At 31.6% G+C, this 18,515-nt stretch overlaps 1 protein-coding gene across 4 annotated transcripts in view; it reads left to right on the top strand.

Moving 5' to 3' along the window:
• LOC148950156 (nidogen-like) overlaps window positions 1–18,515 on the top strand; it is a 364,016-nt gene that overhangs the window by 127,351 nt on the left and 218,150 nt on the right. For all 4 annotated transcript variants that reach the window (XM_089092178.1, XM_089092180.1, XM_089092177.1 and 1 more), the window contains 2 exons: window positions 11,329–11,679; window positions 14,274–14,521. In XM_089092178.1, the coding sequence (XP_088948304.1) occupies window positions 11,329–11,679; window positions 14,274–14,521 (599 nt within the window). The remainder of the gene's footprint in view (window positions 1–11,328; window positions 11,680–14,273; window positions 14,522–18,515) is intronic.

Here is an 18,515-nt window from a genome sequence, read left to right as displayed (position 1 = left end):
TATTTCAACTGCCAATTCTGAACTGAGATAATTACAAATTGTCAGAGTTTTTATATCCGTGTTCAAGGTCAAACCTAAGTCAATCACATCTAACAATTAAAAGGTAGCAGACAGATATGAAGTTACTATAGTATAAAGGAATCATCACGCACTTTGAACACAGATCAACACGAATTTTCACGGTGGTTGAATTCCGGTCATTACACTGTCTGCTTGTATGGCGGGACTGTGCGCTTTTAACTGTTATAGCTATATGGGAGACACCCCGCTTGTAATCGTTATAGCTATATGGGTACCTGTCTCGTCGGAATCGTTATATACATACTACTTTTATGGTAGTTTCACGCTTGGTAGATTACTTGATTTTATTTTTGCTCACTTTTAGTTTAATGGAGCTCTTTACTTTTCTTTGAAAAACTTATTTTTTGGGAAAAGTTTTATTTGAATTAATTAGATATACAGATAGAAAAGTGTATTTTAAAGTGTGTGTTTATACGGCCATGAACACAGTAAAATAACATAAATGAAAGGGACAAATAACATAAACTTTGATCACCGATCATCATAAAATACTTAAATGAAACACTACATTAACCTAATAATAATACTTAATACTTGAATAATTGGTCATTAAAAAAACATTTAACACGTGGAAAAAACACTTAAATGAAATATTAAATTTACTTTATACCGGGATTTTTATTTTTTTATTTTTTTTTTTATTTTTAGTTAACAAGATATCCAGATACCTCGCTATTCTTCTGTAATTTTTAGTGGCCATATACCTAGAAAGAATTGTTTTCTGACTTCAAACCCCTGCATATATACAGAGAACGAAGAAACATAAGCGACATTAGATCTTTTCACGGGTAGACAAGTCAGATTTCTCTTGAACGGCAAACTTGGCTTCAACGTTGGAACACTAAATTTTGAAGAAACTAATTTTAAATTAATTTATTCCAATACATATATGAAAATCGGTAATTAGTAGTGTAATGTTATTATTAGATGTTTTTAGGAACTAAAATTAGGTTTCGAAGTCACAAGTTGGTTTCAAAGACATTTTGAGAAAGTTTCTGCCAAAATACGTGTTCCAGGGTAATTGGACCGCTGATGGCAGATCAAATGAGAGGAGCTATTTGTACGCACCGATAAATATATATATATATATATATATATATATATATATATATATATATATATATATATATATATATATATATATATATATATATATATATATATATATATATATATATATATATATATATATATATACATAGTTGAAAGTTCTGGAAATTATGTATTTAAGGATGACAAACCCCCCAGAGCCCTCAGGGCAAAGGTTGTAAGTTATGCCCTGGGGGCATATAAGGTTTTCAAACAGTTCGTGGTAACGAACTGTAAGTAAGGAGCGACCAGGCTCAATGGTTACCGAAACTGTAAATAATTGAATTTTGATACCAATAGATACATCAAAAGAATAAGATTTTAATTTTGATTTCAAATATATAAGTTTCATCAAGTTTAATCTTACCCATCAAAAGTTATGCGCCTGAGAAAATTTGGCTGATTTTCGAAAAAAGAGGAAAAGATCCCCTGAAAATACAGAACCTTAATGAAAATCACACCATCATATTCAGCGTATCAGAGAACCCTACAGCAGAGGTTTCAAGCTCCTATCTACAAAAATGTGGAATTTCAATTTTTTGCCAGAAGAATGATCACGGATGCGTGTTTATTTTTTTTTATTTTTTTATTTTTTTTCCCCAAGGGTAATCGTATTGACCCAGTGGTCCTAGAATAGTGTAGGAGGGCTCATTGGAACGGAAATTAAAAGTTCTAGTTGCATTTTTAAGTGACCGAAAAAAATGGAGGGCAACTAGGCTCCCTCCCACGCTCATTTTTTTCTCAAAGTCCCCCAATTAAAATTTTGAGATAGCCATTTTGTTCAGCATAGTCAAAAATCAAGTAAATATGTCTTTTAGGATGACTTAATCCCCTACAGTTTCCAGGGGAAGGGATGCAAGTTATGAACTTTGCCCATTGCATACATATTGTATTGGTTATTGGGAAGTATACAGACATTTTCAGGAAGAATTTTTTTCTGGTGGGGGGGGGCTGGAGGAGGGGGTAACTCGGGAGAATCTTTCCGTGGAGGATGTTACTTTGGGGTAAGGGACATTTCTATGAAGGGACGCCGGATTTCGAAGCATTATTTAAAAAACGATCAGAAATTAAATGAAAAAATAACAAGTTTTTTCAACTGAAAGTAAGAAGCAACATTAGAACTTAAAACGAACAGAAATTATTACATATAGGAGGGGGTTCTTCCCCAATTCAATACCTCGCTCTTTACGCTACAGTTTTTTTAGTGCTTTCAAAAGAGCTATCTATTCTAATTAAACTGCCTTGTGATTCAGGGGTTTGTGAATTAAAAAACTTTTAACTTTTAACGTAAAGAGCGTGGTATTGACTAAGGGGAGAACCCCCTCACATACGTAATAACATATACGTAATAAAAAAAAAACAATAAAAAAAAACAAGCGATACGGCTCAATAGTAATCGAAACTTTCAAAAACTGAATTTTGATGTCAATAAATGTATCAAAAGAATGGGCTTATAATGCTGACTCTAAATATATAAATTTTATTATGTTTAGTATTACTCATCAAAGGCTACGAGCCTGAGAAAATTTACCAGATTTTTCAAAGAGGGGGGAAACATCCCCTATAAGTGAAAGAATTTTTTTGAAAATCACACCGTCAGATTCAGGGTATCAGAATACTCTATTACATAGGTTTCAAGCTCATATCTGCAAAAATCTGCAACTTTGTATTTTTTGCCAGAAAAAAAATATACGAATATGAAAGTTCGTTACGTAAGTTAATTTGTAAATTACGTCAGAACCAAATTTAGAGACAGCCATTTAGCAAAAGAAAAGTAAAATTTCTATGCAAATTTTGTTTACTTATTCAATGACGGTGAGCCAAAACAAAAGCTGCATTAACTATAAACGATCACAAATTAAATAAAAAAAAAACAAGTTTTTTAAACTGAAAGTAAGGAGCGACATTAAAACTTAAAACGAACAGAAATTATTCCGTATATGAAAGGGGCTGTCCCCTCCTCAACGCCTCGCTCTTTACGCAAAAGTTTGACTCTGTCTCACAACTTTATTTTTTAAAACAATAAAAAACTTTAGCGTAAAGAGCGAGGCATTGAGGAGGGGACAGCCCCTTTCATATACGGAATAATTTCTGTTCGTTTTAAGTTTTAATGTCGCTCCTTACTTTCAGTTTAAAAAACTTGTTCTTTTTTATTTAATTATTGATAGATCTGTCGTAAAAACTTCAAAAGGGGCTCATTCAGTTGGAAATTGAGAGGGCTAGTGCCCTTTTTAATAGTCGAAAGTGATTGAATGGTAACTAATCCCCCTCTCACGCCCATCATTTCCCCAAACACATCCAATCAAAAGTTTGAGATAGTCACTTTGTTCAACGTAGTTGAAAGATCTGGAAATTGGGTTTTTGAGGATGACAGCCCCCCTCCCCCCAACCCTCAGGGCAAGGGTTGTAAGTTATGCACTGGGAGCATATATGGTTTTTAGTGAAAGCGTTGCCGTAGAAACTTCAAAGGGGATCCTTTGATTGGAAATTGAAAGGGCTAATGCCTTTTATGATACTTGAAAGTGATTGGAGAGCAATTAACTCCCCTCTCACGCCCACCATTTCCCCAAACACATCCAATAAAAATTTTGAGATAGAAGTTTTATTTAACGTAGTTGAAAGTTCTGGAAATTAGGTCTTAGAGGATGACAACCACCCTCACAGCCCTTAGGGTAAGGGTTGTAATTTATGCCCTGGGGGCATATAAGGTTTTTATAGAAAGTTTTGTCGTAAAAACTCAAAAAGGGCTCATTCGATTGGAAATCGAAAGGCCTAGTGCCCTTTTTAATAGTTGAAAGTGATTGGAAGGCTTGACATTCTTATAGTAAAGATCTATGTGGGTATAATGTATTTTTGTTGTTGTTGTTGTTGTTTAGACCAGGGCATTTCGTATCAAAGAAGTTGTCATAGGAACCTCAAAAAGGGCTCACTTGATTGAAAATAGAAAGGGATGATGCCCTTTTTAATTGTCGAAAGTGATTGGAGGGCAACTAATCCCCCTCCCAAGCCCACCCTTCCACTAGCCCATTATGCTTAGAAACTAAATGTTGCCTTAAGATTAAATCAAAATGCACTGTGTTAATGTTAATTCCCAATAAGGCATCTCAGCAGTATCCCAAGACCGACTGAGGGTATTGTGTTCAAACTTAAGGGGCTTATCTTATTATGTTCAAACGAACAGAAATTAACATAAGTTGAGCTCTAAACCCCTTTGCCTTCCCAAGGCATGAACATAATTTGCACTTTAATGAAAAAAATACAAATGAATGTGCACTGTCAGTTTAATATACACATACTGATACTCAGTAATCAAAATGTTAATATTATTTGAATTACTAAAGTTATAAAAGTAAAAACATCTATATTTTTCTCAGTAAAGCGCAAGTTATATTCTGGCCTCTGAAGGCATAGGGGTTTTGAGCCCAACTTATATTAATTTCTGCTCGTTTTAAGTTGGACTTGGTTATTTATTGTAGTTTCTGTTCGTTTCGGGTTTCATTTATTTATTGATGCTGATTTGTGGTAGTTTCACGCTTGGTAGATTATTTGATTCTATTTTTGCTCATTTTTAGTTTAATGGACTTCTTTACTTTAATTTGAAAAACTTATTTTGTCAAAAAAGTTTTATTTAAATTAAATAGATATACAGATAGAAAACTGTATTTTAAAGTGTATGTTTATACGGCCATGAACACAGTAAAAAAATATAAATTAAAGGAAAAAATAACATAAACTTTGATCAGCGATCATCATAAGATACATAAACTAAAGAATACATTGACCTAAAAATAGTACTTAATACTTGGAAAACCGGTCACTAAAAAAAACATTCAGCCCTTTGAAAAAACACTTAAATGAAAGATTACATTTACTTTATACAGGGATTTTTATTTTTTTTTAGTTAACAAGATTTCCAGATACCTCGCTATTATTCTGTAACTTTTAGTGACCTTATACCTAGAAAGAATTGATTTCTGACTTCAAACCACTGTATATATAATAGGCAGTATGATCTTTCCCTATCTCACCCATTATTACTGTATATATAATTAGTTATATACACAGTGTAATTATATATACAGTGCCCAATTATATATACAGTGCCTAATTATATATACAGTGCCCAATATAAAAACCCGGACCGAGGTGCGAGTACTCCAGAAAACGTAGAAACATAAGCGACATTAGATCTTTTCACGGGTAGACAAGTCAGATTTCTCTTAAAAGCAATTAAATAAAAAAAACAAGTTTTTTAAACTGAAAGTAAGGAGCGACATTAAAACTTAAAACGAAGAGAAATTATTCCGTATATGAAAGGGACTGTCCCCTCCTCAACGCCTCGCTCTTTACGCGAAAGTTTTTTATTGTTTTAAAAAATAAAGTTGTGAGACAGAGTCAAACTTTAGCGTAAAGAGCGAGGCGTTGAGGAGGGGACAGCCCCTTTCATATACAGAATGATTTCTCTTCGTTTTAAGTTTTAATGTCGCTCCTTACTTTCAGTTTAAAAAACTTGTTTTTTTTATTTAATTTTTTAGCGTTTTTGAATAAATGCAGGTTTTGATCTTGGCTCACCGTACATGAATAATTAAAACAAAAGTTTCATATTAATATACTTTTATTTAGTTAAATTGCTTTCTCGAAACTTGTTTAATTTTATTTACGAACTTTTTTATTAGTAATAAATGTGCGTAACTTACGAATTAACTTACGTAACAAACTTCTATATTCATATATTTTTTATTTGTTTATTAGGGGGTTCGCCCCCTAGTCAATACTATCACAAAGGCCGTTAATTAGAATAAATAGCTCTTATGAAAGTACTAAAAAATCTTTGGCTTAAAGAGCAAGGTATTGACTACGGAGTGAACCCAATCATATATGTAATATTTTCTGTTCGTTTGAAGTTTCGATGTTGCTGCTATTGCAGTTGAAATACTTGTTTTTTTATATTAAATTTCTGATCTTTTTTTAAATAATGCTGGGAAGTCCGGCGTCCCCATTCATAGCAATGACCCTTCCCCCATGAAAACTTCCTTCATGGAAAGATCCTCCCACATAACCCCCGACCCATCCCCCCACTACCAGGAAAAATCTCCCCTGAAAACGTCTGTATACTACCCAATAACCAAAACTATATGTTAACATTGGGCAAAGTTCATAACTTCCAGCCCTCCCCCAGGGGAATTTTGGGGATTATGTCATCTTAAAAAACATACTTCTTATATTTTTCGACCATGCTGAACAAAATGGCTAGCTCAACATTTTGACCAGGTGACTTTGAGAAACAATGAGGGTGAGAGGGGCCCTAGTTGCCCTACATGTTTTCTATCACTTAAAAAGGGCATTATAACCTTTAATTTCCGGTCCAATGAGCCCTCCTACGATATTCTAGGATCGTTGGTTCAATACAATCACTCTTGGGGGAAAAAAAACAACAAACAAATAAACACGCACCGTGATCTTCCTTCTGGCAAAAATTACAAAATTCCCTAGTTTTGCAGTTAGGTGCTTGAAACTTGTACGGTAAGGTTCTCTTACACGCGGAATCGTATGGTGTGGTTTTCATTAGGGTTCTATAACTCTTAGGGGGTCTTTCCTCCTTTTTTCGAAAATCAGCCGAATTTTCTCAGGCGCCTAACTTTTGATGGGTAGAATTAAACTTGATGAAACTTATATATTTGAAATCAGTATTAAAATCTGATTCTTTTGATGTATCTATTTGTATCAAAATTCCGTTTTTTAGAGTTTCGGTTACCATTGAGCCGGGTCGCTCCTTACTTACAGTTCGTTACCGCGAACTGTTTGAAACTTGGCTTTAACGTTGGAACACTAAATTTTAAAGAAAGTAATTTTAAATTAATTTATTCCAATACATATATGAAAATCGGTAATTAGTAGTGTAATGTTATTATTAGATGTTTTTAGGAATTACAAGTAGGTTTCGAAGTCTCAAGTTGGTTTCAAATGCATTTTGAGAAAGTTTTTGCCAAAATACGTGTTCCCGGGTAATTGGACCGCTGATGGCAGACCAAATGAGAGGAGCTGTACGCACCGATAAATATATATATATATATATATATATATATATATATATATATATATATATATATATATATATATATATATATATATATATATATATATATATATATATATATATATATATATATATATATATATATATATATATATATATATATATATATATATATATATATATATATATATATATATATATATATATATTATATATATATATATATATATATATATATATATATATATATATATATATATATATATATATATTATATTGAGAAAGTTTCCGCCAAAATACTGTGTTCCAGGGTAATTGGACCGCTAATGGCAGATCAAATGAGAGGAGCTGTTTGTACATATATATATATATATATATATATATATATATATATATATATATATATATATATATATATATATATATATATATATATATATATATATATATATATATATATATATATATATATATATATATATATATATATATATATATATATATATATATATATATATATATATATATATATATATATATATATATATATATATATATATATATATATATATTTATATGTATATTTATATATATATATATATATATGTATATATATATATATATATATATATATATATATATATATATATATATATATATATATATATATATATATATATATATATATATAAAATATTTACAGTATAATGTCTGAAGGGTTGAAAGCTTCCCTCATAGAGCAAATAAACTAAATTAGATCTTTTTCTCAAAGCACTGCTGTGCAAAACTTAATTTTGACTTAAAGAGTCAAACCGAATTAAAGGGTTTAAAGTGACGAAAGCCCTCCACGCAAGTGAGATAAACTTTCGAATGCTATTAAAAACGAGCAGAAACTAAATTTCAAAAAAGTTTCATCACATGAAAATAAAGAGCTACATTAGATCCTAAAACGAGCAGGAGCCATTCTGTATATGAGGGTATGAGGGGCTGTTCACTCTTCAGCCCTCCATTTTTACGCTAAAGTTTGGCCCTTTGTCCTAAACCCTTAAGAAAGACTGCTTAAAAGCAAGAGCCATTAAACCGTAATAAAAAATATTTTTAGAGCAATATAAAACTTCAGTTTAAAGACCAGGGTGATAAAGGGGAGGCAGCTCCTCATATACAGAATAATTGACAGAAAGAAACATTCTTTGTCTTGGACTAAAGTAAAATTGGTCCTATTTATTATTTATTTATCATCAAAAATAGTGTAATAACTTGAAAGTTTGATAAGCAATATGGGTAAGAGTGAAGCTTTATAGTAGTAGTGAAAAAGACACAAAGAGTGTTTGAAGAAAAAGAATAGTACAAATGAGCAATCAAAGAATAATATAATAACAAAAATCACTAGATTATTTTGTCGTCATCTGTGGACCAATATCTGAATAAAAAAGTTAGTTAAATCAGTATCGCTCAATGTTACGTATGTTGTTGTGACGGTTTTCTTTCATTTTAGAATATCTTAAATTTTGATATAAATTTTACATTTAGTATCAGGCTATGTCTAAGGAAAAACAAATACAATATATTGAATTTAATATGTAGTTCTCTTCTTTTACCAGAAAAAATACTCTTGTAAGGTTTCAATCATATTTCCAATGTTAAAGGCTAGGATTTCCTTGCCTCGAGGAGATTTTCCGATAAAAAAGACTTTCAATTAAGACGGTTTTCCTTCCACAAAAGACACGCTACTAACTCTAAGTTAATCGAAAGTCAGAGTAAAGTCTCAATAGGTTCTTCCTCAACGCTCTTGTCTTTCTTCTGTGTATCCCAGTAGTTTAGAAGTAAAGAAAATCTAATGACGATGCGTCCTGGAGACGTGCTATTTCTTTCTAATGAACGTTGTATGTGAACTAAGCTCATTTACCGTCCCCTTTGAACCTACTGTAAATGAAAAAATATGACTATTGTGTGAGCTAAATGAAAAAGAAAAACTCAAAATGCAGCACAAGCTGTTTATCAACCAATTTGTAGCAGCAAGCTGTAAGCAAAGAGCGATTTGAGCTAATGACAATCGAAACTCTGAAAAAATAAGTTTTGAAAACGACATGCATATCAAAAGAGTAAGCTTTTTAAGTAGATTGGTATACATGCACGATTCGTTGAGTTTAAAGCTTCCCCTAAAAGTAGCAAGCTTGAGAAAATTTGCTTGATTTTTGGAAAACGAAAAAAAAAAACACTACCAAAGGGGGAGGGGTATCTTGACCAACATTCCCCCATCAAGTTTAATAATATCACAGAATTTTAATGCAGAGGTTTCAGTCCACCGTTTATAAGAAAAAACTGTATTTTTCCCAAAATGATTGTTTGGGATGCACGTTTATTTGCTAAAAATTTCTTTATTTCGCTTCGGAGCAGTAATTGTGGCAATCACTTGTTCCTCGAACATTGAGGGAAGACCTATTTCAACGAAAATGTAAGTTGTAGGGCAGATTTCTCTAAGTATTATTGGGCCATTAATCCACTTTAAGATGAGTAACATTAATGTAAGGAAATACTATCTTAGCCAAGTTTATTATTTAATATAATACAAAAGGTTCCAACCATAATCCACTTTAAGATGAGTAACATTAATGTAAGGAAATACTATCTTAGCCAAGTTTATTATTTAATATAATACAAAAGGTTCCAACCATTATTGTTTCTCAAATATTGGCCGAAAGGCACTCCAACTAATATTTTTTTTTTTTTTTGAATTATAAATCTTTAAGCTTTTGCGGATATTTTACTTGATCAACCAAGGAAAAATCTATCGATTCGACCTAGAAAGCTTCCCTTCAGAATTTCCACTGTCTTCTGTTTTCAATTGCGTCTAGAGACCACTTCCTTAGACAATTAGGAAACATGGATTCCAAAAAACCGTTTATATAGTAAAACAATCCAACTTTTTCCAAGCTTATAAAAAACTTTTCCATTTTGAATACAAATAAATTCCTACTCTGTTGTGTATTTGGCTAATCTGCTGTACCACCAATGCAGACAAATAGTAGAGGTTACTCTACCAATAATAATAATCTAGAAAATTTGCTTTTTCAGTTTCCTTTATAAGAAATATGCTAAGTGTGAGAGTCCAATTTTTCTCTTCTTCTCTATATGCATTCTCTGTTTTTACTGGAGTTATAAATGTGTTGGAAGAGTAATAACTCAATCTAAACTCAGCATCTAGGCTCCCTAAGGAATACTTTCAAAAAAACTTATTCGGATCTTTCCAAGCCATTGTTCTTACCAACATAGAACGTAGCTTAGAAACCACACTAAATGTCAATTAGATTTTTTTTTCAGGAAATATATATTCTTTAAGGTCAAACATATTTCTTGTAATGGTTCACATTTTTATAGTAGTTCTCATTTCAAATTAAAAACTTTGCAGAGTTTCAACGATATTTTAATACAGCATATTTGGAGTGTAAAAAATGTGACAACAAACAAGAAATAGGGAAAAACTAATAATACTGCATGTACATCATACTCTTTGTAACACCTTTGTTTTCATCATTTAAAAAAAATCTAAGAAATAACGATTGCTATAAATTCAAGTTACCTCCGCACAGTCAATAATACAACCATAAAGAAGGAAGAAGCCAGAGGTATAATTTTGGGTGGCCGACGTTTACCCCTCCCACCCGGCGAATACCCCCACCACGACCAAGAAATATTTTTAATTTTATTTTGTATTAAATAAGAAAAGTGTCCCAAAACCCTTGTGCTGTACTAGATACTAATCTGCAATATAATAGTACATGATAGTAATAAAACTAAAAATAACAAAATATATGGAAAATGATACTACATTTTACATACAAAAATGTACTATATACTGACAGTAATACAAAAATAACTTAACTAATGATCGATAATATTTATATTTTAAAGTTTTTTCATAACATAAAGACATAAAATAAATAACAATAAGATAGAGAAAGTATCTCAAAGTAATATACATAAAAAAGGGGTGATATGTTATATATTTCTCTGCTATAACTTTGGTTAAAAATCCTAAATAGGAAAATTTAGATGAGTTAGAATGAACCATTATATAACCAAAACATGGCGTTAATTTTTCGTTTTTTCTTTCTTTTTAGTTCAACCACGGATTCCGTGCTCGTTCAACGCGTAAATTCGTATATTCGAAGACACTTCACTTCTTCAAGAAATTACAAAGCAGCTTTAGTTTTTATCGCTACTTGGGACAGGGTTGGCTACTACGAACAGGGTGCAGATAAAACAAACACATTTCAAACCGTGATTGCAACAGATGGAACAGTCGGTTTTGCCATATCCATATACACTTTAGGTGGACTTAGGTGGGTACAAGGAACTGGAAAGTCAAGTGGTCAACCTGATGCCAAAGGTCAAGCCGGTTTTTCCTCTGGTGATGGAATGTATTATGGTCTTACAGGATCAGGAACTGATCAAGTTCGAAACTTAGACAGGTATTTAACTTTGAAATTGACAGTCCTTTTTAACTCTAATGTGCTAAAATATAGTTTATTTGTCCTTATATAGATTGATAAATAGATAGCATTTACTAAAAATAAATTTTTTAAGATTGATTTAGTATTTGTGCAAAATTCCCGTAGTGAATGCTAAATATTATTTATTTATTTTATTTTTTTGATAAAATATAGGGGTTGGGTAATCCAGACCGTCTTTCTGGAATGCGAAAAATTATATCAAAATACAATTATGTAATTTGTGTTGAAATTTGTTTTGCTAGTTTTGTACAAAAAAAAACAACTTTTAATAGGAAAGTCACATTCCCCTGACACCATCTGAAACTCTCAACACTCTGTGTCCAACTTGCTGCTTGATATGTGATCTAAAAACACAAAAATCTGATGAAATTACTTTATATTGCCTTGTTTTGATTGTTGTATTTATCAAATAGTCGCTTTTCTTTTTTTTAGGCAGGAAAATTGAGCAGTTTTTTCGATAAATTTAGCATGTATTTTTACCTCTTTGTTAAGGTTTTATTGGGATTTAAATCAAGAAGATGAATAATTAGAATTAATTATTTAAGGAATTAATCGTATGCAGGTATTAACTTCAGTGGCTTAGGGATCATATCCCTCTCCCTAAGAAAATTCTTGAGATTCAAACAATTTATCCCATAATTGCTTATTCATACGTGTAATTGCTTGCTGGTGTTTGCTTTATTATTTGCATCCCCATGAAAATAAATTTCAAAGTGCATATCGGCTCTAGATTTCAGAATGAATTTTTAGCCAATTCTATTTTTGCCAATTCATACTGCAAATGCTTTAACATAGCTCAAAATTAATATTGTCCATAACATTCGTTAATTAAGTTAAAAGTTGCACAGTGGCCGATATATTACGTAAGCTGCTAAATCACACTGAAAATATTTTATTCCTTTTAGAACTCAAGTAAAATAAATCTGCTCAGATTTGCTGCAATTTTTTCTTGGCTCCCGTCAAACTTATCATTATAAAGAGCCGTTTTAATTTTATAGTGATCTTATAAATTTGTAACCAGAAGAAAAGAGAACCTAATTCATTGAAATTATAGCGTCTGTATCTCGACATCTTCTTAAACTGGCCTGAATTACTCCTGAACCAATCAATCTCTGTTTCTATTCAACTTGTAATATTTACTTACATGGGGGATTTTTTCTTTCTTATGATGAACTTGGATATGTTTAAAAGTAAGTTGAAAAGTTATTTTTTATGTCCAGGCTCAAAGCAAGTTTTTTTTTTATAATTATTATTATGAGTTGATGAGAGATTGGTAATATAATGCTATCCTTTTTTTTATCTCCTTGTATTTAGTTATTAATAGTTAGAAAGTTAGTTATATGTACCCGCGCAGTCGCAAGTGCTTTTTGTACCTTTTTTGGGGCGGGCACTGGTAGTTTAGTTGAATGTATTTTCCGGTTGTAAATAAAAGTGAAATGAACTGAACTGAACTTTGTATGAAGCAAGTAAATTAGGATTCAGGGACATAATAGAAAGATAGTTTTAAATGGCGTAGGCGTCCTCCGAAGATATTCAATCTTGATATGTCTCTTTTATGTGCAACTTGCGTTTTCATTTTGATATTTTGGCTTTTATTGCGTTATTTTTTTAAGTGAAGGAAATTTGGTTTATTTTCTTCCGGTCTTGAGTACGACGGTATATAAAAGCCTTTCAATGGAAATCTTTTTCAAACTTTTAACCCATACTTTTTATAGGGCATCGTTTCATCACTATCTAATCAGACTTCTTCTGTAATTAAACATAGCCTACTAGAAAAATACTACGATTGGGTGTGGAGAATTCAGAGCCTCTTAATAACGTGTGAAATTAAATCGAAGTATGGTTTGGTAATTTGGGTTGAAATTTGTTTTGATAGTTTTGTAAAATAAAAACTTTCTCATAGATAAAGCTCTTCCTCTGAAACCATCTGGACCTCTGAAAAAACATATGCCACGCCTCTTATACCACTCTTAACTTTCAGAATGAGCAATTTATGTTTTAAAGCAGAAGCAATTTCAAGTGGAATCCTGTGGGTCAGCTTTTTCAGTAGCCTTGCTGCACCATTCCCCTTCTAAACTATTTACAATAACAACAAATTCACTTATCAGAAAAAATTCATTAACATTTCTTTTATTTATTGATAGCCTTCAAAATATCCCAGCTATCACTGATTCCGATTTAATTCTTTCGAATTTTCAAGTACTTTTATTCTTCTTCCCCATACTTTTCTTTGCAACTATTACGAAAAATTTTGGTAAAAATTTTATAAAAGCTAAGCATTTTAAAAAGTTTGAAAAAAGTTCCAACCCTTTCTGTCAACCGTGAAAATTCGTAAAAAAGCAGAATTTTGTAAATTTTGTTTATCATTATTTTTATACTGTTACTGTAAGAAAGCCTTGTTCCTAGCACCCCACCCCCTCTCCACGCTGAAATAAACTGGACTCTTCTTAAAATGTATTTTTAGAAGATACATTTAAGTTAGCTACTTAAAATTCATAAAATATATAAATTTATTTAAGTTAGCTACTGCACTAACTATTTATAACTTTCAGACTGAGTAATGTTGGTGTTCCTGGATTTTGGATTTTCCAAATTAGCAATGTTTCATCAGAATATGGGATTGGAATACCAGACTTAAATATTGGAGACTCAGCCTTATTTGACCCAAATAGTGCAGACAGTTGTGATGTTGGTGGAACTGTGTGTCATTCAGCTGCATTTTGTTTGGATTATAACCCAGGGTTTTGCTGCGAATGTGGCATGGGCTACTATGGAAATGGAAAATCGTGTTTACAAGATGGTACGTCAACCTTTTCCCCAATTATCATATCAAGTTTGAACTAAGCACTACCAAAAGATCAGCATTTTAATAGAGAAAGAAAGGGAGAAACGGAAGGAGGAAAGAGAGAGAAAGTGAAGGGAAGGAGGGGCAAGAGAAAGAGAAGAAAAGAAGTGTGAATAAGAAACGCAAGCAGTGGGGGTCAGGAATAATTTTCAAAATTGGATAAGGGAGTAAAAGCTTTGTATAAGTTTTTTCAATTGTAAAAGAAGTTAGCTACTTAAATCCAAATCTTTTGCCTGTATTTTCGATGCGATAAGCAGCTAAAACAGGAGGTTTTAGATACATATTGAATACATATTTGGATACATATTGGAAACATGAAAAGCATTCACTAGGTTACGACTGAAACAAAATGAATAATATATTTGATTCAAGCACAAGAATATAAAATTTTCACCCTTCAAATAACCTCACTTCTCGACCCTCTCCTGCCTACAAAAACTGATTATGACTAAGAATGATAATTTTAAATTTTGTAAGGATAACAGACTTTTCGTGAAAAGTTAAGAGCAATATTGTGACAAAAAATGCATAAAAATATGTCATGTTTGAATTCAGGTTTAAAACGAACAAAAATCGCAATGAGTGATAAGCAAACCCAAAGCAAATAAAAATTCAAAAAAAAAATAATAAAGAAGAATTTTTTATTAACTTAAGATAACAAAAATAAGATTTGGAGTGCCACCTTCTTGAAGCCCCCTAGCCCGGGAGCTTTCCGATTTATGGAAAGCCAAATGGATTGCTGCAAAATTGCCCATTGTTGTTTTAAATATTATATTTTTTATTTCAGTTTTTTTTATAAAACAGTGAAAAAAATAATTTTAAAATATTATTGGTTGTTAAATGTGTATCTACTTCTGAGAAGACTTTTTTTCCTGGAAAATTTTTAAGTGTTAATTTTTCTAATATTTTGATAAATAAAAAAAACATCGTTAAAAATTTATGTCGTTTTCTGTATACCGAAGATGACACTCTAACCTTTAGAGAGCTTTAAGGAAGGGTGTGGGTACAGCACAAACGTTGAGTTTCAGTTTACTTTAGGTTTCATCTATTCATTCCTAGCAATCCTTCTTCGGTTTTGGTTCCATTTATTTTAAGACTTCGTGACTCTTTTTTACTCGTTTTAGCTTTTGATACCGATTTTATTATCACTTTTAGAAACTATTGCTTGAACATCATTTTTTTTATTATAAGATTGCTGTCTGTTTTTTATTGATATAGCTTAATAGGAATTTTTTTTAATTTTCTTACGAGATCTTTTTTTTTTTGCTTAACAAAATTTAAAATATTGCATTGGGATTTAAATGTTACGTGAAATTTAAATATTCAGTGGGCATTTTAAATCACTGGCAGTTTCTGGGTAGTAAGTAATCTTTTAAGCTAGCCTCCAGTAAAATTTATAGGTTTTAGGTTTCTCAAAAAAGGTAATTAACATTACAAACAAATGAAATATTTTATTTATAAATTAAATAACTTATTTCTATAGTAAAAATAGCAGAGGTAGATAAATAATAAGCGGGCAAAAAACAGCATTATAAATTAAAGCTCTGGTATAGAGTTTTCATGGTTAAATTTTAAAATTTTGCTTTTTATAGAATTTTAAAATTTATAGAGTTTTGCTTAAATTTTAAAAAGTACCCAATAAAGCTTCTTCTTTCATTGTACATCAGGGAAAAACTCCCAAGTAGGTTATACACAAAGCATTGAAAATTAAATTTTGAATTTATGCAAAATTCATAAACCGTCTTCTAAAAACTTCCTGATTGTAGGCTACTATTTTCTTCATGATTTCTGACATCGCGTAGATTTTGATATCAGAAAATTTCTAAATCATACCAGAGAATTGATTATAATAAAACACGAGTTCCATTGGCGTAGCAAGGTCTTGTGACACCCGGGGCGGAATTTCAACTTAACACCCCCACGCACAACAAACATTTGAACATTACTGATTCATAGTTGTTTATGATGGAAACGTACAATTAAAAAAAGCTATTTGAAGTGTTTGAATTAAGGAGTGAAAGGCTAAGTAAAATGTGTGCTGTATAGCATTGGTATGGAAACCTTTTGATGTAGATAACTTACAAAAATTTAGGCAAAATACAACATTTATATATATATATATATATATATATATATATATATATATATATATATATATATATATATATATATATATATATATATATATATATATATATATATATATATATATATATATATATATATATATATATATATATATATATATATATATATATATATGTATATATATATATATATAAACATTATTATTACAATATCAAACAACATCATTTTAATTTGTGGCTTACATTACTACTGCTAGCACTACTACTACTAACAACTCATCGCAGCACCAAACAGCCTGAGGCCAATAAAGCTAGGCACGCTCCTCCTCCATCCCAATCTATTTAAAGCCTCCCTTTTTACACCCTCCCAGAAAGTTTCCATTTCATTAAAACCTTTCTTTAAGACCTTCTCCCACCCCAGAAGAGGACAACCTGCTTTCCTTTTAGCCCTAGACGGTTGGCCGAAAAGGATAACCTTCGGCAATCTGTCATCCTTCATCCCCACAACGTGCCCTAGCCACCTTAAACTTTCTTTCATTAGCCAAAGCCCTAGAAAGCGGGATTGAACCACATTTTTCGTACATCCTACACTTTGAAATACGGTCAGTCAGCCAGGTACCCAGAACAATCCGTAGGCAATTTCTCTGGAAAACATCTAGTAAATATTCATCCGCTTTTCGGAGCGCCCATGCTTCAGAGCCATATTTGACCACTGTCATCAATCTAGCTTCTAATATTTTAATCTTGGTTTGCAGACTCATCTTCCTGTTCTTCAAACTTTTTTTAACTGTGAAAAACCACCATGAGCCTTGGCTATTCTACTTTTAATATCTTCACGGTTCCCACCGCCATTACTAATAATACTACCAAGGTAATTGAAGCTGCCCACTTGATCAATGTTTTTATTACCCAATGTCACCTTTTCATCTTCACTTATTCCTAGCCTTAGTAACTTCAATCTTATTAACATTGATTTTCAAACCTATTCTAGCACCCTGAACTCACAAAACCTCTAAAAGCTTATTCATCTTTTTCACACTTTCATCTAGGATGCTTAAATCATCGTATGATCTGAGCGACAGATCATGTGAAAACAAAAGGAATGTAAATAAAAGTGGAGAAGGCATTAAAATATGAACTAAGGAGGTGTGACGTGTCGGCCATGGATAAAATTTCTGAGGATCTGGAAGATGCAGCTAGACGGCATAATAGTAAAATTTTGTACTGGCATGTTAATAAATTGAGAGGAATTAGTCGATCTGGACTTGTCCCAGTTAAAGATAGGAACGGGGTCACAATTAGTGATAAGGAACAAGTTAAAGAGAGATGCGCAGAACATTTTAAGAATTTGCTAAACCAAGATAGAGCTGCAGGAAAAGATATAGAGGAAATTGAAAAAGTTTTGATACCTTGGATGTTAAGAAAGGTTTGTTTTATGAGGAAGAATTAGCGACAGTACTAAAACGATTAAAAAATAACAAAGATCCAGGTGCTGATAGTGTGGTAAATGCGTTTCTTAAATATGGTGGCTCTGAGGTTAGAAATAAGTTACTGAAGATTATCAATATGATTTTTGAGAAAGGGGAGGTACCTAATGACTTTAGGAAAACCTTAATTAAGCCACTGTATAAGAAAGGTGATAAGAGTGAGTGTGTTAATTATCGAGGCATTAGTCTGGTTTCTGTTGGTAGCAAATTACTTAGTAATATGATACATTTTAGACTGACAGATGCTGTAGCCACAGTTTTAAGAGAAGAACAGTGTGGTTTTAGAAAAGGTAGAGGATGTGTCGTCTAAATTTTCACTCTTAGGTTAATAATTGAGAAATGCCTGAGTTGTCAAACACCGTTGGTTCTCAGTTT

Source organism: Artemia sp. Qi Xiang Cuo, chromosome 7 (genome assembly GCF_049724085.1).
Source record: "Artemia sp. Qi Xiang Cuo chromosome 7, ASM4972408v1, whole genome shotgun sequence".
NCBI lineage: Eukaryota > Metazoa > Arthropoda > Branchiopoda > Anostraca > Artemiidae > Artemia > Artemia sp. Qi Xiang Cuo.
Note: the sequence above shows the minus strand (reverse complement) of the source record. Positions and strands in the feature narration are given on the sequence as shown.